The sequence below is a fragment of the Spermophilus citellus genome (assembly GCF_964194105.1).
Source record: "Spermophilus citellus genome assembly, chromosome: 4".
In the NCBI taxonomy this organism is placed as follows: Eukaryota; Metazoa; Chordata; class Mammalia; order Rodentia; family Sciuridae; genus Spermophilus; species Spermophilus citellus.
The window spans coordinates 20,370,915-20,392,749 of NC_138185.1; the positions used below are offsets into that span (position 1 = coordinate 20,370,915).

At 36.0% G+C, this 21,835-nt stretch overlaps 1 protein-coding gene across 10 annotated transcripts in view; it reads right to left on the reverse strand.

Annotated features, from left to right (window-relative positions):
- The window catches only part of RALGAPB (Ral GTPase activating protein non-catalytic subunit beta), a 108,314-nt gene that overhangs the window by 54,744 nt on the left and 31,735 nt on the right, over window positions 1-21,835 (reverse strand). For 8 of the 10 annotated variants that reach the window (XM_081293113.1, XM_081293112.1, XM_081293116.1 and 5 more), the window contains 8 exons: window positions 14,350-14,528; window positions 12,944-13,092; window positions 12,598-12,814; window positions 10,358-10,393; window positions 8,927-9,128; window positions 5,996-6,163; window positions 5,461-5,575; window positions 4,947-5,094 (listed from right to left, as the gene is read on the reverse strand). In XM_081293113.1, the coding sequence (XP_081149239.1) occupies window positions 4,947-5,094; window positions 5,461-5,575; window positions 5,996-6,163; window positions 8,927-9,128; window positions 10,358-10,393; window positions 12,598-12,814; window positions 12,944-13,092; window positions 14,350-14,528 (1,214 nt within the window). The remainder of the gene's footprint in view (window positions 1-4,946; window positions 5,095-5,460; window positions 5,576-5,995; window positions 6,164-8,926; window positions 9,129-10,357; window positions 10,394-12,597; window positions 12,815-12,943; window positions 13,093-14,349; window positions 14,529-21,835) is intronic. The other 2 variants (XM_081293111.1, XM_081293110.1) reach the window with 1 other exon arrangement.

A 21,835-nucleotide genomic window follows, 5' to 3' on the forward strand; every position in this document is an offset into this window, starting at 1 on the left:
CCCGAGTTGCCTATCTTTCAGATATATAGGTGCTGATGTTAAGTAGGCAGCTAGGAACACACTGAATTGAAAGGATATATTTAGGCTGAAGAATGTGTGCGCGCGCGTATGTATGTGATATGTGATATATATATATATATATATCATATATATATATATATGAGATATGAGATATTTGAAGCTATAGGATTAATGAGACCACCTAGAATAATAGGGGCAAGGACAGAGCTTTAGAGTTTCCAACTTAGTTCACTGGTAGTAGAAAAAGAGCTAGCAAAGGACACAGAGAAGGAAGATAAAATTAAAATAAAGATAAAATTAAAACCAGGTTAGTATGATATGATAGGGGTTACAAGAAAAAAGTGTTACTAGAAGGAGACAGTGGTCAATCAAGCCAAGTGCTGGTAAGATTATGACAGCAATTTGATCATCAATTCTGGCAAGATGGAGATCATTGGGAACTTTGATATAAATCGATTCAGAGGAATCGTCAGGACAAAAGCCTTACCATAGTGATCTAAACAAAAAACATGAGAGGCCAAGAAAATTGGGTACAGAAAACCAGTTTTGATTTCAAAGGTAGAAGAGAATGGGGGAACAGCTAGAAGAGGTAAGGCATCCAGGGAGATAATAACAGGGCATATTTGTATGCCAGTATAAATAATCTAGTGAAAGGGGAGAAACTGATCAGATAGGAAAGAAGGTGAGAGTAGTAGCACTTGAGAGTAGCCTTGAGGGCTGGGGATGTGGCTCAAGCGGTAGTGCGCTCGCCTAGCATGCGTGCGGCCCAGGTTCGATCCTCAGCACCACATACAAACTAAGATGTTGTGTCCACCAAATACTAAAAAATAAATATTAAAATTCTCTCTCTCTCTCTCCCACTCTCTCCCTCTCTCTCACTCTTTCTTTAAAAAAAAAAAAAAAGTTTAATCCACTTTAAAATAGGTTTGGGCTGGGGATGTGGCTCAAGCGGTAGCACGCTCGCCTGGCATGCGTGCGGCCCGGGTTCGATCCTCAGCACCACATACAAACAAAGATGTTGTGTCCGCCGAGAACTAAAAAATAAATATTAAAAATTCTCTCTCTCTCTCTCTCTTAAAAAAAAAAAAAAAGAGAGTAGCCTTGAGAAGGTGAGAGCAACAAGTGAAGCGACAGTCCAGCAAGCTGAAGCTACGTCTGTCTATATCCCTACTACCTGCACCTTTGCTCTCTTCACTATGGCTACACTGGCATCCTCACTTGGCTCAAACACAGGCTGCTTCCAGATTGTTTGCCACTGCTTTTCCCTCTGTTTGGCATACTCTTCATCCCAGGTATCTGCATGACACTCTATCTCTAACTGAACTGCCCCCTCTGATCTGCCATGTGGCACTCACACAAAACGGCCCTTCTCTATCTCCATTCACTACTATGTTTTCCCTTCCCACATAATACATGATCTTATTTATTGTTTGCTCCTTGTACTCACTAGAATGATTTTTGTTTATTTTGTTCCCTGCTGGATCCCAGAGTCAAGGATGGTGCACGGCACATAAAACATAACAGAACTCAAGTATTTGTAATGAAAAAACAAAGAATAAATTTTGGATATGTTGCAGGTAGTTGGTAGAAATAATTAATATGAGATAATTCTCTCTCTTATTTGAAACAGGGTCTCACTAAGTTAGGACTGGCCTTGAGCTCACTACTTTCCTGCCTTAGCCTCTTATACATGCATACGCCACTACATCCAGCTTGAGCAAATTCTCATCCAATGCATTTTTGCTGAAATAAGCAGCAAGGTCATTAGCTAAGTGTAAGAAATAAGCAAAAGGCTGGAGATGAGGTGAGACAAATAGAAAAGTGAACTTACTCAGGAAATGTGGTAAAACTATCAAAGTTAAGAGCTACCTGAGATTTATAGTCATAAATCTGAGAAGGCTAATCAGAAAGCCCTATTCTGATTATTTTCTTCTAGGACTGTTCAACCACTAAGGTACTAATGTGAAATAAGCAGGCAGTTAAGCAGAGTTGAAGTTTATAAATGTTAAGGGACATGGAATCTAAGCTGGGTAAGGAGGAAAGAGGTGAAGTGAGAGACAGTGGAAAAAAGTAGGGCCAATGGATTAAAGGCTGAAGCAGGAGGTGACATGCCCTTTCCATAAAAGGCTAGGAAGTAAATATTTCAGATTGTGTACCATATAGTCTCTGTTACAATCATTTAATTTTCCTATTGTATCACAAAAGCAGCCACAGACAAAACAAGTACTACTGTGTTCCAATAAATTCTACTACAAAAATAGCAGCCCAAGCCTACATTTTGGGAGGAAATTTTTACCACATACACATCAGATAGAGCACTAATCTCTAGGATATATAAAGAACTCAAAAATCTTAACACCAAAAAAAAAAAAAAAAAAAAAACACAAAGAACCCAATCAATAAATGGGCCAAGGAACTGAACAGACAATTCTCAGAAGATGTTATACAATCAATCAACAAATATATGAAAAAAATGTTCAACATCTCAAGCAATTAGAGAAATGCAAATCAAAACTATTCTAAGATTTCATCTCACTCCAGTCAGAATGGCAGCTATTAAGAATACAAACAACAATAAGTGTTGGCGAGGATGTAGGGGAAAAAGGCACACTCACACATTGCTGGTGGGACTGCAAATTGGTATAGCCAATATGGAAAGCAGTATGGAGAATCCTTGGGAAACTGGGAATGGAACCACCATTTGACCCAGCTATCCCACTCCTCAGTCTATACCCAAAAGACTTAAAAACAGCATAATACAGGGACACAGCCACATCAATGTTTATAGCAGTCAATTCACAATAGCTAAATTGTGGGCCAACTTAGATGCCCCTCAATAGATGAGTGGATAAAGAAAATGTGTTATATATACACAATGAAATATTACTCAGCATTAAAAGAGAATAAAATTATGGCATGGATGGAGTTGAACAATATTATGCTAAGTGAAGTTAGCTAATCGCAAAAAAACAAATGCCCAATGTTTTCTCTGATATAAGGATGCTGATTCATAATGGGGTTGGTGGGGGAGCATGGAGGATTAGATGAACTCTATATAGGGAAAAGGGGTGGGAGGGGAAGAGAGGGGCGTGGGGGTAGAAAAGACAGTAGAATGACATGGACATCATTACCCTTAGTACATGTATGAAGACACGAATATTGTGACTCTACTTTGTGTACAACCAGAGATATAAAAAATTGTGCTCTATATGTAATGCATTCTGCTTTCATATATAACAAATTAGAATAAATTTTTTAAAAATAGCAGCCCAGATTTGGCCCATGAGCTGTAGTTTGCTAATCCCTGTGAGAGAAAATTGCCAGTGTTTGAGTAAAGTGCACAAAATGAAAGGATAGAGGGCAATAAGAAATGGAACATTTGAAATCAAGAAAGCAATGATTTAGTTTTCAATGATGTAAGATCTAGAATAAGATCATGGCAGACATGGTGGTAGCACAATCTGTAATCCTAGTGATTTGGGAAGCTGTTACCTCTCAGGAGGATCCCAAGCCTGAGCAACTTAGCATGTCCTGTCTCAAAATAAATTTAAAAGGCCTAAGGTTATAACACAATGGTAGAGCACCCCTGGCTTCAATTCCCAGTACTTAAAAAAAAAAAAAAATCCAGAATAGAATCATAGGAAAATGGCTGGAATAGGGAAAGAGGAAAGATCAACGGTACTAAGGAGGACAAGGAACTAAGATGAATGTTGGTTTTAAGTGACCATTGTTTATGTCTAGCTAGAAGAGAATGATGGTATCAGAATGGTCTAGGATGAGACTAAGTACTGGGCATTCTATTCAGAGTGTTCCTAACAGGCCCAAGGCAGAGTCCACTTCTAATGTCCAAAGGGTTACAGCTCAATCATAACAATAGCCATTTTTGCACTGGACTAAACATTTTATACATTGTTTTATTTCTGACAATTCCCTGCATGATAAACACTATATTTCCCACATCCTGGCTCAAATTTTTTTTCTATCAGATAAAATTTACGTGCAACTGCAAAATACACAATTTAAGTGGCAGAATTCTCTTACTTTGTATTTTTCTCCTTTCCTTTTTTCCAACTGTCTAAAACTTTGTCAACAATAACATAAAAGAGGGTATGTAAGAACCTCTGTTCATTCAACTCCTTTCCAAAATGACTGATTCTTTCCTATTTATTCTACCTTTTCAATACCTAATGTACTAGATTTCCTGAGTACTCTCTCCCTCCCACTCCTGTCATCAACAAAATGAGTTGGCCACGTCATTTCCTGTCTTGGAATTAAAACCATATTTTTGCCTATGTAAGTCCTGACCTTCAAGACATAATCTGACCCCCATTTCCCTCTATTATATCTTCTCTGTCCTTTTGATTTCCTCTCTCTCAATACCAGAGGCATGGTAAGAAATGGGTATAGTCATCAAATGGAGAAGTAAAAAGGATCTAAAATATGAATCCTCGTGGCAGTGGCCATAATAATGTGAAGCCATCTAAGATAGAATTAGTACAATTCAGAGACAACAGGAAACAACATGGAAAAGAGAAGATGCCCAAAAAGAGCTACTCCACAATTTCTTCCCAGCAGGGTTCTGCTTGGCTTCCAACCCTGAATTTTTTCACATGTAAGTAATGGGAAGGAGGAAGAGAAAGAAGAAAAAAGAAGGGAGAAGAAGAAAGAGAAGGAGAGAAACAGGGAGAAAGAAAAACACAAAGCACAAATAAAATGACCAACCAAGATGACTGAAAGGCTTTCCTTCCCTCATCTAAACTTTTTAAATATTTTTATATCAAAAAGCAAATAAACTCTGCCTCTGATTCAGAATAATAAGTAGAACTGCATAGGCTTAGCTTCCTATCACTGACTTCTGCTTCCTAAATGTGCTTAAGATCAACTGTACCTGGGATTGCACTTAAAAAAAATACGTGAACACAAACCTAGTATCATTTGGGTGTTGTTGGGGTCCGTTTCTGTTTGCAAGGCACCTATTAGTATATTCACAAGTCTCAACTTCAGGGACAGAAAAGTTATCGGTTTATCATAAGAAGAGCTGTCATCATTACTAAACTTTCCTTCCAGGACCACCTATGGAAAAAACAAGCAATATTTAACATCAGCTGTTATATGTATTATGTCTTTCTAGAGAAGACCAAAAGATCATTGAACAAGGCTTGCAATCTAATGCTAGCCACTATGCTAAGTCTGTCAATAATTCCCTTGATAGATGTTGTCAGATTTTATTAACCTATAGCCACTTGAAATGTAGGCCACGGCATGCTGGCAGTCCCACACAAGAAACATCAGAACAAAATACCTTCAGTAATTTACATGAATTAACTTGAGGCATTTGTTTTGTTTTTTTAAAGCCCCTGTTCCATTTTTTAAATATAGTTTGACTTAAATCAACACACAACACAATATAGAATATAAAAAACTCTAATAAAATGTTACCTCAGATTTGACTGTACCAAAATGATGAGGGAGGGGCAACAAAGAAAGTAGGATGTTAATGGAGGATCTTCTTAGTTCTGTTGGATTTACATAGCTTTTGAATTTTGAGAGTTCTCTGCCAAAAAATAAAAAGCTATTAGCATTTTTTAACTAAAGTGCATTATTAGCAACTGCTAAATATATATTCACATTCACAATCGTGTGTGTGAATGTGTACTTCTATGATAAACAGTTATTAAACTAGAATTTAACTGATTGGCTGATTTCTTTATTTAAAATGTAAGGCCTGTTCTACAAAGATAGGACCTCTGGCTGGGTTTGCTCTGATCCTTGAGACCAAGCCAAAAAGGATTTAACAGACCATGGATAAATCAGAATTGGAAGCATCTAGGAAGGAGATGGGTTTGATGCTCTATACTCATTTAACTGACCAGCATCTCCTTGGACTATGAAGACAACTGAACAGGATAAATTAAGAAACAGAAGGAAACACCAAACCAGACAACTAATATAGTAGTAGAGAATGACAGCTTACCTGTCAGGCAAAATGGTTTCAAGAGCTGAAATAAAGTAAGGAACCACAACATCAATCCCTTTCAAGTCACAGCAGAACAAAGGAGGGGAGTTTAGAATAACGCTGGCCAAGACAGGATGGCATATATAATCATTTATCTGCAAACCTTGAATTAAAAGCATGTAAAATCTAGGGAAGCAAGAAAGAAATTTTAAACAAACTGCTGATCAAAGGTTTTCATAATTATTAACATTTTTATATAATCATCTGAAAGTCTTTTTCCACTCTTTACTATTTCTGTCCTTTAAAAGGTATTAACTAGAATACAAACAATTCAAAATCACATATACTTAAGAGCCAAATAATCTTTCCCATAGAAGAAAAAAAGATTCATATCTATTATCCCTTCTTACAGTTATAAACCTTATAACTCAAAGTCATAGGTGCTTGCAAATAAGGCAACAAAACAAAATAAAACAAATGACTAAAGTATGTGTCAACAAACTAGTGGAATTACTAAATCAAATTCCATGGCAGTGAAATTCCAGCTTCTCATAGTTCCTGGGAAGTAAATATATGTTTGTATCATTCCCCTATCCTTCATTTCTCTAGGGGAATAATGAAAGAAGAAACCTCATTAAAGCCTGCATTCATCATGACGGTCATTCTGAATAAGATTCCTTTTAGGATATACCTAAATATATCTTACTTTTACTCCATCCCAAGCCCTAATCAACTCACTAAGTACTCAATCTCTTGTCATTTAAGAGTAACTATATCAGTACACTCTTCGACTACTGTGAGGCATTTTCCTCTTCTCTGCAAAACTTTGGAAACAACTTCCTCATCTACTTGCTCAAGCCAGTACAATCTAACTTCTTTCCCTAGTACCAAACTAAAACCATACTAGCAAACAATCAATGGCCTCTCAACTGCCAAATCCAGGAGACATGTTTAAGTCTTCACTTCCTCCACCTTTTGAAATCATTCAATCCTTAATTGCTCCTTTTTCTTCTGACCTCTAAAGCTATTTCCTTTAGAAGATTCTCTTCTAGCTGCCCCTAAGAGTGGCAGTCCTATCTGTCCTACCAACACCAGTTCTCTAAACTCTCTTCTACTAGCCCAATTTTAAATGCTTTGTAAGCCACTGAATGTAATCAGATCAGGTCTAGCCTACACCTCCCAAATTAGCTCCAGATCTATCAGCCAAAATCTTACTGGATATCCAAGCACAGAACATGTCTATTCCTATGCATAATATCTGGCAAAAAGTAGGGACTTAATATATATTATTTGTTGATAAATATCCCACAGGATATTTTTCAAATTTCTAGGTTCAAAACTAAATTTATCATCTGTCTTTTCACAAATCTGTCTTTTTATCATACTACCATCATCCAGTTTACAGGCCAAACAGAAAGCTCATGGTCATAGCATTCCCCCTTTACTGCTATTGATATCATTTAGGACATCTCTCCATTTCATGGTCTCTCTCCTGAGAAATGGGAACCCCACCAGAGGAGGTGAGCCCCAGCACCCTTGCAGATATAGCTGAATGTACCAGATATAGACATCTATTTAATCAGATCGTCTTTCCCATGAACCTGAAATTGAGAGATGCTAATTAACTGCTATAAACCTAGACCAAGGTTATGGAAATTGTGACGCATCCTACATTATAAGAATATGATCTGCAGAGAAGAGAAAAATGAAGTAGTTCCTGAAGACTGTGAAGACTTGAACACTTTACAGTCCTTGGTTCTTGCTCTTTGTAAGGCCTTGCTGCACTTCCTGATCTCAAGTTTAACAAGTATCACTAGCTTCTCATAACTCTCCCTTTTGCTTAAATCAGATTGAGAGGGTTTTTGCTTAGAGCTCAAAGCCAATGATACCCATAGGTAGTTTCTTGCTTTTTCATGCCAAATTTTCTGTACTTGATTCCCTTTGACAGAATCAGTTTAATTCTTTCTAGCAGGTACACAGATATCTAAAGGCTCTAGTTGATATTAACCTCACTCCAGCAGCTGTGTGAGTCATCAGCTAAGGAAAGCGAAGCACAGTCAAGAAAAAGAGGAGGCTATTATAAGTTCATTAAGGAGAAAAGTGACAAAATCTGAAGTGTTAACAACCAATAAAAAAAAGAAAAAAAAAGTTTTTCTTTTATAGTAAAAAAAAAAATCTGAAGTGTCATGGTAGAGAAAAGAGTGGAGAAAGAGATTAGAAAGAGGGTTAAGTTACACAAAGGCACAAGAGCTGAAAGGCAGGAGGAATAACTTAAGATACATAGGGAAAAGAGTTTGAAATGACTCCTACTTCCTGGCCTGAGCAGCTGAATGAATGGCAAAGCCATTCACAAAGACAAATGGAGCCAGAGACTTGGATAAGATGATTCAACCCAACTTCCTAGCAGTCTAAATATTGTTTATTCTTTGTAAGTCCAGCATGATCATCAATCTTCCAAAACTCAGTTTCCTGAGTTCCCTAGGGTAAATATGTATTGCTTCTACCTCTGAATGCCCACAGTCTTTACCTGTGCCTCTGTCCTATCAAACTTCCTTTTCCTATTGAATCACTGTTACTTGTTTATATAGCTTTGTTCACTCCAGAAAATAAGCTCCTTGAAGGAAGAATTTACAGCTGACTTACTTCTGAACTGTCTACAGTATCTAACACTATGTTAAAAACTTGTTAGCAAATCATGGTGGTCCTTCTAAACTTCTCCATACAACTCAAATAACATTTCTAAAATCAAGAGTCTTAGAGGTCTTTATCAAAACCGATGAGGCAAGTAAAGTGGAAGAATTCAAGCAAATTTCAATTACATGCACACATTTGCAGGTATTTTAGAACTACATTTACTTATCAATTCAGCCTACCAAAATGCTACAACAAAGTTTCACTTCAAAACTATATATGTAGACAGAAAATAAACAAACAAAAAAATTCTAAGACCTGGATAAATAAGCTGGCAGAATCTCTTCTCCAGTCTTCTTGCTACAAAAAATTCTACACAGTGTCCCACATGCCTCAGCTCTTCCTGCTTCATAGTTATCAGGAAATTCACTTGCATCAAACATAGGATTGGTAACCATGGTGTCTGTGGACATTTGTGACCCTTTCCGTCGAAACTCCATGCTAGCTTGTGTTGTAATGGCTGGGGAGAGAAAAGGAGGGTTTTATTATATTTATCAACATGCTAAATAGGCTCATGGGACCCTGGACACAAAGATCAAATATTGGTGTCATTAAATAGCTACTTGAATAGAATCCAATAATGTTTTTTTTTTTTCAGCAACTATGTCTTAATTTTTTTTAAAGGGCTCTCTTGAAATCTTCCTTGAAAATAGGTAACAATTAATTTTATGGTGGCATTGTCAGTTTAACAGATTCTACAAAAAGCATTTTCAACTGATTTTTGGTCAGAAGAATACATTTGTATATATCTGTATCACATACAGACATATAAACAGAATTTGGCTTTTCTATTATTTATTTTCTATTCTTTCCTCTCCCTATAGAATGATGCTCAATTAAACATTAAGAAAAAAAGCTACTTCAATTTATATTAACCCAGATGGACATCCTAATTACAGGGGCAACCCCATGCCAGTTTGTATACTTTAGGGAGGGCAAAGTAAGAATCAGAAAAGGGGTAGGGAGGAAGAGAGAGCATTCCCACCGTCCACCCAACTCCAAAACACACATCAGAGAATTGCCCAACCAAGCAAAATGAAAATGAATTTTAACAACCACAGACAGCAACTAACTTGAGGTTGATAAATCAGAAAATTGGATTGATAAGAAAGATTATCATGGTCATTCATTGTCACTGAAACAGAAGCCCTTCGAAAGTTGCTTTTATTTTGCCAAAAGATTTCATAGTGTATTGAAATATCACTCTGAAACCTTTTATTACTCTACATAAAGTGTTTAAATTATTTTGTAATAATAGGCTTAATAGAATGCAGAGTCAAGCATAAATCTTTATGCAACTTCCCATGAGCCATTTTTAGACCTGAATAAGCTATCCAGCAATAATACATTTGAAAAACACTACATGCAGAATGCATACAAATCAAACACTAAATCTGTATAAAAATAAGCTTACAGCTTTAAAAAAAAAAAAAAAAAAAGCCAAAACACAGTTAGTGCAAAGTCCTGGAATTCATGACATGACCAGACTAGTATACAGAAATAATGGGACTGATTCAGGCAGATTAATTTGCTTTTGCCAACAATCTTCCCCATTCAAAACACAGAAAAGTATTTTTCTTCCCAAGTGCAAAAACTACAAGAGACAATGACAATCAAAATTTTTAATGGAATTATGAAAAAAATAAAAACATGACTGCAATTAAGGAGAAGCTTCTGGTTCCTACTTACAAGATTTATAAGAAAGAAGAATTTGGATAAAAGATGCTGCAAGATAATAGAAATAAATGGAAACAAATCAAAGGACAGCAGTAATTATAGAATACTTTAAAGATGGTGAAATTTTACAATAAGTTAAGAAGCTTTTTAGCTTTCAAAAAGTTAAATTTAAAGATTTACAATACCACAAGCTAGTTCAAAAACATAGGAAATTGTGCATTCAGATCCAAAATTATGATTTTTTTTGTATCATGCAAAACAATGAACAAAGGAAATCACACAACTACAAAGAATTGAGGTTTTGAACTGTGCAAAACGTGCATTAAAAATTATAGTTCATTAACCCTTCCCAGCTCAATGTTACTTTTACAAGCACAGTGATAAATCTAAGTAAATCAGGTAAATCTAAAGTTAACCAGTGCAAAGAAGCAAACACTTTAAGTTAAAGGTGAACTGCATGGCAGAATTCCTTGATGGCAGCCAGTACTTAGAAAACAGTTAAATATATCCAAGCCCCCCACCACCCACCAACACCTGGAGACTGGCACCCAATGGTACTCCACAACCCCTCCAACTATTTGGACATCTCATATCTCCTGGGTAATGTAACAGCTTTATCATCTCTGAACACAGTTAGGAGGAGAACAGCTTCTATCCTTTCTCCACCAGTGAAAATGTTAAAAGAAGCTGCTCACATATGAACTGAATTCTGATTTCCATCTTTTGGTACAAGAGAGTGAGCAAAGCTGTTACAAACGTCCTAGAGATAGAAAACTGTAAGTTTCCTTTAAGCAAGCCCTCCAACAACGTTGCATGTTGAGCCATGCTACATTCACGGATTTCAGTGTCAACAGCTCTAAACCCAAGTTACATTGTAAGAATTACATCTCAACAAAAATTTGTAAAATGACTGACTGACTACACAATACCATAAAAATTAAGAAACATGGTTCGGGAAACTCAAGATATTAGGCACATGAACATAAAGCAAACAGAACCCAAAGTAAATTTAAATTATTTTTCACTTAGTCATAAGTAAGCACATTTATTTATCCATAAGTAAACCCTACTTTCAAACTTATGAATAAAATTATAATATGGAAATGACAGAATACAAAGCCTAAATTTGAACAAAATAAATTAGGCAAAGGAATCCCTCAATTCACTCACACAATCTCAAATTATATTACTGAAAAATCTTTAAATTTTTTAAAATTATTTTTAAAAAATTGTTAAGTATCTCCAAAATAATCATAAGTATACACTATTCATAGACACAGACCTTCACCTCCAGATGATACATGATAGCTATCAATGTATTTTTGAGAGAAAACAGAAACCCTTATGGCCATTATATTAGTCTTATCCTGGAATTAATGTTCTCCTTAGAGATGCAAAAACTAATGCAATCAGGCATCTTTTTTAAAAATTTCAATTCATTTCCAACCCCAGTGGAAAAGGCCTTTCTTACTGAATAACCAAACACTTATGAATACATACTCATAGTGTTAGCAGATAGTAATAGCAGCTCAATAAATGCCAGCTATTATTGTACAAGATATATCATAAATATTCAAAATATTCTGCACTAACGTACTCATTCATCCTGAACCCTATGCTACTACTTCCAAGTGTAATGGTAAGATGACAAAAATAAACTAGATTTTATCTAGACAGTTTAATTTCTATAATAAGATCTAAATGAAGAATATCAGGGTTATTAATTCTCTACCAGTCTTAAATTATGGAGCAGATCACTCTTTTTGAAAACATACACTTGAAAGAAAGTTCTCAAGACTAAAACCTGAGTGGTTATAGTCTACTGTGAAGCAGAAATTTTCTGATATTTATATATACTAATGATTGAATGGCTGTCAAAAATCTAAAAAAACACTTCTTTGAGTAAATTTCAAGTCAAAATCTTTAACTCTTCACATAAATATTATTATCCTGGCTGACATGAAGGGAACTTCCAAGTCACCTACAGAAAGGAATTTGTTTTGAGAAAAAATGGCTAACCTGAAGTGTGTCTAAAAAAAGGGCCAAACATCACAGAACATATATAAAAAAGACAATGAGAAAACTTCCAAAGTTTCTATTACTTCAGCTGGAAGGGGTTAAGTACAGATACTGCTTGGTCAGAAACAGACTGCTTTTCAAGATACATATTAATCTTGCAGGTAGGAAAGATAAAAAAGAAAAAAAAAAAGGAAAGGAAAAAAATGATAACATATTTCTTGAAAAATATTTACCAGTCATGCTGCTGTCTCTGTTTATCCCATTATGAAGTTTACAGTGAACAAATGCTGCGTCAAATAACCATGATCCAAAGAGATTCAAGATGCTGTTAACCTTTGGTCTCCTAGGGGCAGGCAATGGCCGGGGTTCTGAACTAGTCTGATTTGGACTTGACAGAGGAGAGGTTGAGGATGTCTGATGCTGGACTTTTGAGGCATGAGCAGTACTGACCTATCGGAAGAACATAAGAATATACCCACACCCATGAAAAACATGAGAAAATGGCAGGTCTTTTTTAAAAGAATGGCAGATTTAAAAGTCAACTTTATATAACATAACAATGGTGATGGAAATTCTTACTGTGCTTGTCTTCATGGTGGCCTTATTCACAGTAACAGCCCGGTGCCTCCGGTTATGTGGTGGGGTGGTATTGACAGCAGTACTCTGAGGCATGCTTAACCTATTCACAGGTGTTGGAGGAGCACTGTCTGATCGAGGTCTAGAAATGCCTTAAAAAAAAAATGGAATTATTCCTCAGAGTTCAAAGTATGTGATCAATGGTAGAGCACTTGCCTAGCATGTGTGAAGCCATTGGTTCATACCCTAGCACTAACAAACAAACAAACAAAAAAAAAACTATGTGATCAAAAATCTGCAAATAACATTTGTGAAGGTTTGGGACACTGTAGCAGAGACTGCTAGAATATCCTTTCTTCCTGAGTAATAGAATACCAATTTAGCTGGACAGAGCTATCCACAATAAATGACTACATTTTCAAGCTTCCCTCGCAGATAGATGTGGCCATGTTCTAACCACAGAGAAGTAGGAACCTGTTAAGCAAGTCTTCTAAGAAATCTCCTTAAAAGGACATCAGGTACAGACTCTCCTTCCTTCTTCATTCTTGGACAGTATAGTTGGAATCACTCAATAATTATGGCCCATCAGGCAGTGCACAAAGGATGAAGAGCCACCAGGCAGAAGGGCCTTCAATCCCTAACTGTGCTAGAACTACTACTACAGCCCTGAAGTGCCTATCCCTGATTTTACATGTATGAAAATAAACTACTGTATTTAAACCACTAGAATTGCTGGTGTTATTTTGCAGCTAAGCTTAATCAGAACTACTCTATTAACTGTGTAATATAATCACAAGTATATATAACAAGTGTTTTAGAACATAACAGCTATTAAATATCACTGCTTTTCAATGGGTTAAAAAATCTTGACTTTTCATAAATACAAAATGTGAAAAACACTTTAAAACAGTGGGTCAAAATAATAAAATAAATAAATAAAATGTTTTAAAATGGGCTTGGGATGTAGCTTAGTGATAGCGCTTGCTTACCATGTGTAAGGACCTGGTTTCAATTCTCAGTACTGGGGGAATAAATTATATATATACATATATAAACTTAGGTATAATTTGGTTTCTAATGCTATATAATGAGAATGATCTTTAGTGCATATTAACATGTATTTTCTTGAATAATTAGTGAGAATAAACACTTTTCTCTTTTGCAAATCATTTGTCTGTATCCTTTGTCCATTTATCTACCAGGTTTTATTCTTTTTCTTAGCATACTATTTTATCTATTTATATAAAGACAATTAATAACTCTCAGCTATTATACTGATGCAAATAATTTTTCCAAGTTTGATATCTGTCATGAAATTCTTTGGGTTTTCCATAATAGCTTCTAGGATTAGACTCTACAGTTATCTAAACAAAACTCTTTGAACATCTAGCAACATATGCAAAATTCACCTAAGAATGCATCCACAAGACAGCTGATTCCACGCATGGCACGAAAAAATATTTGAGGCAGATGCTTAAGGCAGGGATACTGATTTAATTCTTGCGGCATTCCGCTCACATTCAAGAACTGTTCCTGAAATTTGGGAGTAGAGCTTATAATGGCTGGGTTACTCAAATCCACGGGATTACTATCAAAAAAGAGAGAAAAGTTAATTATACATTGAGAAATTTCTATAGCAATAAAATGCATGCAATCCAATTTAAAAGCAAGGCTATTTGTGCCTGTTTCCTTTGACTAGGAGAGACTGATTCTACAAGCTAGGGATTCAAACATGAATGTTTCTCTACAGAAGATCTACAGTTTTTTATATGAACTCACCCTATTCATAGAATGAGAGGCTAAATAATTTTAAGTTTTTAAAGAGTACACATGGATTTTTTCCTAAAGTGTTTGGAATTTAGCAATGGAATACTAAAGCTATAAATAAGTCTACAAGAATCTCAAGGAAAACTTTTGATTTTAATATCAGCATTTTCAATTTTTTTAATATTTATTTTTTAGCTTTAGGTGGACACAATATCTTTATTTTGTTTTTATGTGGTGCTGAGAATCAAACCCAGTGTTTCACGCATGCTAGGCGACGCGCTACCACTTGAACCAAATCCCCAGCCCAGCATTTTCAATTTTTTTAAAAATATTTATGTATGTATCTTTAGTTTTAGGTGGATACATTAGTTTGTTTTTATGTGGTGCAGAGGATCGAACCCAGAGCCTCATGCATGCTAGGCGAGCACTCTACCACTGAGCCACAACCCCAGCCCCAGTATTTTCAATTTTAAAAATCAAGTTTAGTGTTAGTTTTAAATTGTGTTTATGTGTACGTACTAAAGCCACAGAGTTTAAAAAAATGACTTTGGGCTTGATTATATTTTATGTACAAATAATTTCAAGTATCTCCTTTAAAAAACAAACCTAGGCTGGGTGTAATAGTGCACGCCTATGATCCTAGCAGAGTTCAAAGCCAGCCTCAGCAACTCAGCAAGACCTTGTTTCTAAATAAAATATTAAAAAGGACTGGGGATGTGGCTCATTGGTTGAGTTGAGTGTCCCTTGATTAAATCACTGGCACCAAGGGGGAAAAAAAAAAACCTATCCCCAAATGACCTAAATTAGAAGTTATTGGCTCATATGATTGCAAAGTCTCTGGACTCAAAAAATCTACAGAGATACAACAAAATAGAAAACTACAGATCCATATCCCTGATGAAAATAGATGTAAAAATTCTCAATAAAAAATATTTTTAAAAATATTAGTGGGCTGGGGTTGTGGCTAGGCGGTAGAGCAGATGCCCAGCATGTGTGAAGCCCCAGGTTTGATCCTCAGCACCGCATATAAATAAATGAATAAAATAAAGGTATTGTATCCAACTACAACTAAAAATTTTTTTTAAAATTAGCTCAGTGGTAGAGTGCTTGCCTAGCATGTGTGAGGCAATGGGTTTGATACTCGGCACCACATATAATAAAAAAATATCCAAGGACAAATAGATAGATAGATAGATAGATAGATAGATAGATAGATAGATAGATAAGCCAGGCATGGTGATGCATACCTGTAATCCCAGCAGTTTGGGAGGCTGAGGCAGGAGGATCACAAGTTCAAAGCCAGCCTAGCATGTGTGAAGCAACTTAGCAAAGCCCTAAGCAACTCAGCAAAACCCTCTCTCTAAATAAAATACAAAAATGGACTGGGGAATGGAGCTCAGTGGTTAAGTACTATTGGGCTCAACCCCAGGTAACAAAAACAAAAGCAAATTTAGATTTCCATCTGAAATGTTCTACCTAGCTATTGATTAAAAAGTCCTTCTGGACGACTAGGGTTGTAGCTCAGTGGTGAAGTGCTTGCCTAGCACATATGGTGTCATACATCTGGCTTGTAATTCCAGCAGCTCAGGAGGCTGAGTCAGGAGGATTGTGAGTTCAAAGCTAGTCTCAGATAAAGTGAGGTGCTAAGCAACTGAGTGAGACTCTGTCTCTAACTAAAATACAAAATAGGGCTGGGAATGTAAATCAGTAATCAAGTGCCCCTGAGTTTTTGTACCCACCCGCCCCCCAAAAAAGACTCTTAACTTCAAGTAACTCTAAGGGGGAAGGGGAACTATGTACATGGAAAATGGGCTTCTAATGCTAGCATACTATATCCACAAGACCACAGTCCTTCATGACAGGCAGAGGAGGTAAGAAGTCTCTAGCAGCACTCCCTGCTGGGGCTTGTAGTTCATCTGTTCAGAAACAATTAGAGTGGACTATACCTCAAGTCCAGTATAGCTCTGCTATATTCAGGTCTATTAGATACTGAAAACTGGGAAGAGGAAAGGCTTATACAAGCTCTTTCATATGTAAGCCAGAAATGATTTTATTTGGACTCAAATTCAAGAAAATAAATAAAATGAAATGAAAATGGGTAACAGAGATATGGAAGACATAACAAAAACTGCATTCCTGTAGTTACCAATGTACTGTGTACTTGACACATTTGAGAAACTTGTTTAAAAAAAAAAAAACACCCAGATTCCACCTAAATTTACTGAAAACAAAATTTCCAGGTAGGGCCTGAAGGGCAGGTGATCATGTACAAACAAGTCAAAGAACAAGCATTTGAGAATAGTACTAGCAAAATCAATTGGAAACATTTTTGTTTGGTTGGTTTACTTTCTGGAAAAAGTAAAACATTATCATACTAGACAAAATTAACCCTCTTTCTAGGAAATTTGCAAATGACCGTACAAGCCCCTTCTGGGTAATCCTCACAGATCTACTTCCCGCCTACCCACAACTCATTTAGGCAGGGAGGTAAAAATTTATCCAAAAGGCATCTATCCAGATGAAACCTACAGCCAGTGTAGCCTAATCAATAAAAATAATTTGACACAATATCAAGCAGAAAGATAAAGGCTGAGAGATCAATTAAGAATGAACAAATGAAAAAAGAATGCCAAAGAATTCTCTGTAAGAAAAGATTCCAGGACTAGAGTTTCGCTGGTCATTTATTTCAAATTCTTAAAGAACGTATATAACTTTCACACAACTGAACATAAGAGAGAGATTTTTCTATTTTTTTAGTTACCAAAATATAGATTAATCAAAAATAGTACTAGATACAATTCAGAAGGACATTAAAATAAAAGCATGCCATAATCAAGAACTGTCCTCTCAGAACGAAGGATGGATGGCTCAACATTGGAAAATTAATTAATATGATACATCATGTCAATAGGTCAAAGAAGAGAAATTGCTTAAATGGACCCCAAAATATGATTTGAAAAATTCAATGCTATTCCTGAATTTATTTATTTTTAAAATTTTTTAAATGCATAGGATACCAGGGGCTTAAAAAAATCATCTAATATCAACAACCAACACTCTATTCAAAATTCTATGTATTAGAGACATTCCAGTGAAAACTGGAACAAAAGAAGGTATCAAAACAGCAACATCTTAATTCAACAGTATTCTATTTTATTTTTTAGGTACTAGGAATTTAACCCAGGGGCATTTTACCACTAAGTTATATCTCCAGTCCTTTTTTTGTTTGTTTATTTTGAGATAGGATCTAAGTTGCTTACAGCCTCACTAAATTGCTGAGGCTGGCTTGAACTTGCAATCCTCCTGTCTCAACCTCCCAAGCTGTTGGGATGAGGTGTATGCCACCACTCCCAGCTCAACAGTATTCTAGAAGTTCTGAAAAATATATGAAAAAAATATACAGAATAATTACAATACCAACTGTTTAAGCACCTGCCGTGTTACTAGGTGTTATACTATTTGCAAACTTTTTCTTCCTCAATTCTTAAAACACTATGGGTACTAAGATTATCCTCACTTTATGGGTTAAAAAGGCACTGGGTTGTGGTTGTGGCTCAGTGGTAGAATGCCTGCCTAGCACGTGTGAGGCACTGGGTTCGATCCTCAGCACCATCTAAAAATAAATAAATTAAATAAAGATACTGTGTCCATCTACCAAAAAAAAAAAAAAAAAAAAACCACAGACTAACTCACACACACACACTAAAAAAAAAAAAAAAAAAAGTTGAACTCAAATCCAGGTCTTACTGCATCTAAAGCACTTCTAATTCATCATATACTCAAGGATAATTTACTAGAAAACATACTTATTTGCAGATATGTGTCCCTTTTACTTAGAAATTTCAAAACAATCAGTGAAATTAATTTAGAATTCTTTTAAATGTCCATAAGTAGTAAACAAAAGTATAATTACGTAAAAAAGATTCTTTACACAGCAATAGCCATCTAGAAGGTATAATAGCATAAAAAGTTAGCTTTTCACATCAGCAATAAATACCTATGAATAATGACAAAGGAAATATGTAAACCTTTGTGAAGAAAACTACAAAACACCTCTGTAAGATATGTAAAATTTTAGCCAAGCATGGTAGTGAAAGTCTACATTCCAGTGACTCAGGAGGCTGAAGTAAGAGAATCACAAGTTTGAAGCCAAACTCAGCAACTTGGCAAGACCCTGTTCAAGACAAAAAAATTAAAATGGTTGAGGAGGTAATCAGTGGTAGAGTTCATTCCCCAGTACTAAGGAAAGGAAGGAAAGGAAGGAAGGGAAGGAAGGAAGGGAAGGAAGGAAGGGAAGGAAGGAAGGGAAGGAAGGAAGGGAAGGAAGGAAGGGAAGGGAGGGAAGGGAAGGGAAGGGAGGAAGGAAGGAAGGAAAGAAAGAAAGGAAAGAAAGGAAAGAAAAAAAGGAAAGGAAAGGAAAGGAAAGGAAAGGAAAGGAAAGGAAAGGAAAGGAAAGGAAAGGAAAGGAAAGGAAGGAAGGAAGGAAGGAAGGAAGGAAGGAGGGAGGGAGGGAGGGAGGGAGAAGAAAAGAAAAGATAGATATGTAAGATTCTAAAAAGAGGCCAGGGATGCAGTAGCTCAGTGGTAGAGTGCATGAGCAAGGCCCTAGGTTAAATACCCAGGACACATACATGCATGCACACATACATGCATGCACATACACACAGAAGGATTCTAAAATAGAAAAATGCATGCTCTTAGAAAGGCAGGTTGAACATAAGAAAGTATTAAGCCAGGTGTGGTGTCACTAGCCTCTACTACTTAGGAGACAAATGCAGGAGGATCACAAGTTTGAGCTAGCCTTGTCAACTTAGTTAGACCCTGTTTCAAAATAAAAAAAAAAATACAAAGGACTGGGGATGTTGTTCAATGGTTGAATGCTACTTGGTTTATTCTCCAGTCCTGGGGGTGAAGGGAGGATAACAGCTTTTCCTAAATGTAAATAAAGAATTAATACAATTTTCGTTTGGGGCACAATCTGGTTAGTGATCCACCACTTTCCCCTTTCCTCCTATGTTCTCTTACAATTAAGTGTGGTATGTGTCTGAATTCTGGGCCTGTGGTATAGAAGTAGCAGTGATTCGTATCACTTTAAGGCCTAGCTCAATAAAGCCTCCCACACAATTTTCATTGCTCTCTCTTCCCCATCTGCTAGCCAGACACATAAGCTGCTGCCTATAGTACTGGGTGCTAATGCAGTCACGTGTTAAAAAAGGCAGAGCCTCTGCCAGGCCAGGTCCCTGAATAACTATGTGAGCAAAGCCCCCCATCCCACCACAAAACCATATGAAAAAATTGCAGGCTCATTTGCTAAAGCAGAACATTTTCCTTACCCTAATAATACACAATCCAAATCACAAACAGCTGTGTTTTTTCTGTTTTCTTGTCCAGTCCCTTCTTATCTATGGGGGATTGGTTCCAGGACCCCACATAGATACCAAAACATTTGGTTGCTCAAGTCTCATATATAAAATGCATAGTAATTGCCGATAACCTACACACATCCTCCTACATACTTTAAATCCTCTCTAGATTACTTATAATACCTAATACAACATGAACACTTTGTAATTGGTTGTTATACTATATTGTTAAGGAAATAATGACAAGGAAAAAATCTATAGGTTTTCAGTACAGACACATTTTTTTCAAATATTTTTAATTCCTGACTAGTTGAACCCATAAAGATGAAACCCACAGATACAGAAGGCCTACCATATTTTATAATTTGATAATCAGACTCTAAAATGCATCTGACATGTTAAACAAGCAAGAAGGAATACAAAAAATTATGAAAAGGGAAAAAAGAAAAATATATTAGGCCTACTAAATAACAGGAAAAATTATGAAGTTAAAATAATCCAAAGTATGAATCTGGTATTAGAATAAATGATTAATGGAATAATATGCGACCTACAGACTGATGCTAGTGTATAAAAAGGAACTAGTGTTACAAAGGAAACAAAATTAGAAGAAATTATAGTAGATTATCTGTCTGATAAAAGAACACAGAACACAGTGGCTTGGGAGGCTGAGGCAGGAGGATCAAAGCCAGCCTCGGCAAAAGCAAGGCGTTAAGCAACTCAGTGAGATCCTGTCTGTAAATAAAATACAAAACAGGGCTGAAGATGTGGCTCAGGGGTCAAGTATCTGTGAGTTCAACCCCTGGTACCAAAAAAAAAAAAAAAAAAAAAAAAAAAAAGAACAGTAACACAGAAAATGTTAATTTTAAAGGAGACAGAAATGACAAAAGGAAAGACATTCAAAACCAAACTAAAAAACATAAATGATAACCTCAAACCAGAAAGAAATGACAGAAAAAATGGTTCACATTCCTCCTTAGTAAAAGGGTATAAAATTTGTATAAAAATGAAGATGCTCAATCTAGAAAGAGGAAATAGAGAAAAAAGTTTAAAAATTCCAAGTTTTCAATTCTGTGAATATTTCAACAAAATTAATCCAGGTACATTAAAACAGGTTGCAATCATAATTTTGAGTTTATAAATCCTTTACATACACTCTCATATATAAATGGAAATATATACATATTTATTTCAAACACTAATCATTCACTTATTACTAAAACCAGACCTCTGAAGACATAATAATTATTTCAAAGTCACCACAAGTGGTATATTTATTCCTCAATCTAAGTTTCTATAGGTTCTCCACTTCCATGACAAGGGACCAGATGAATAAAGAATTAGATAGTTTATAATGCAGTAAAAGTTCCACAGAACACATGGATGAGGGTAGAAGAGGGATAGGTAGGAAACGATGGAACTGAACTGGAGAATTAATAGAGAAAGGAAAAGCAAGAAGTAGGGGTATAGTCTTCTGTGAACGTTTAAACCATATTTCTTAGTGAATAAACAACAACAAAAAAATATTCTCAGAGTTATTTAAACAAGGTTACTAGATGAAGGCACTCAGAGCCAGACTTACTAGTCAGTGCTGGTTTGAGAAAGGAGTAAGGGAGTCTCCAGTCCCTACAGAACATGACCCAAGTCCTGGGAAATATATCTCATCCAGGCTGTGGCAATAGGCAAAAGAACAGGTGCTACAGTTACCACAAGGTACAAGTTCCTAGAGTGTAAACCAAGAGCAGGATGGAAAGAGCAGGAGGCA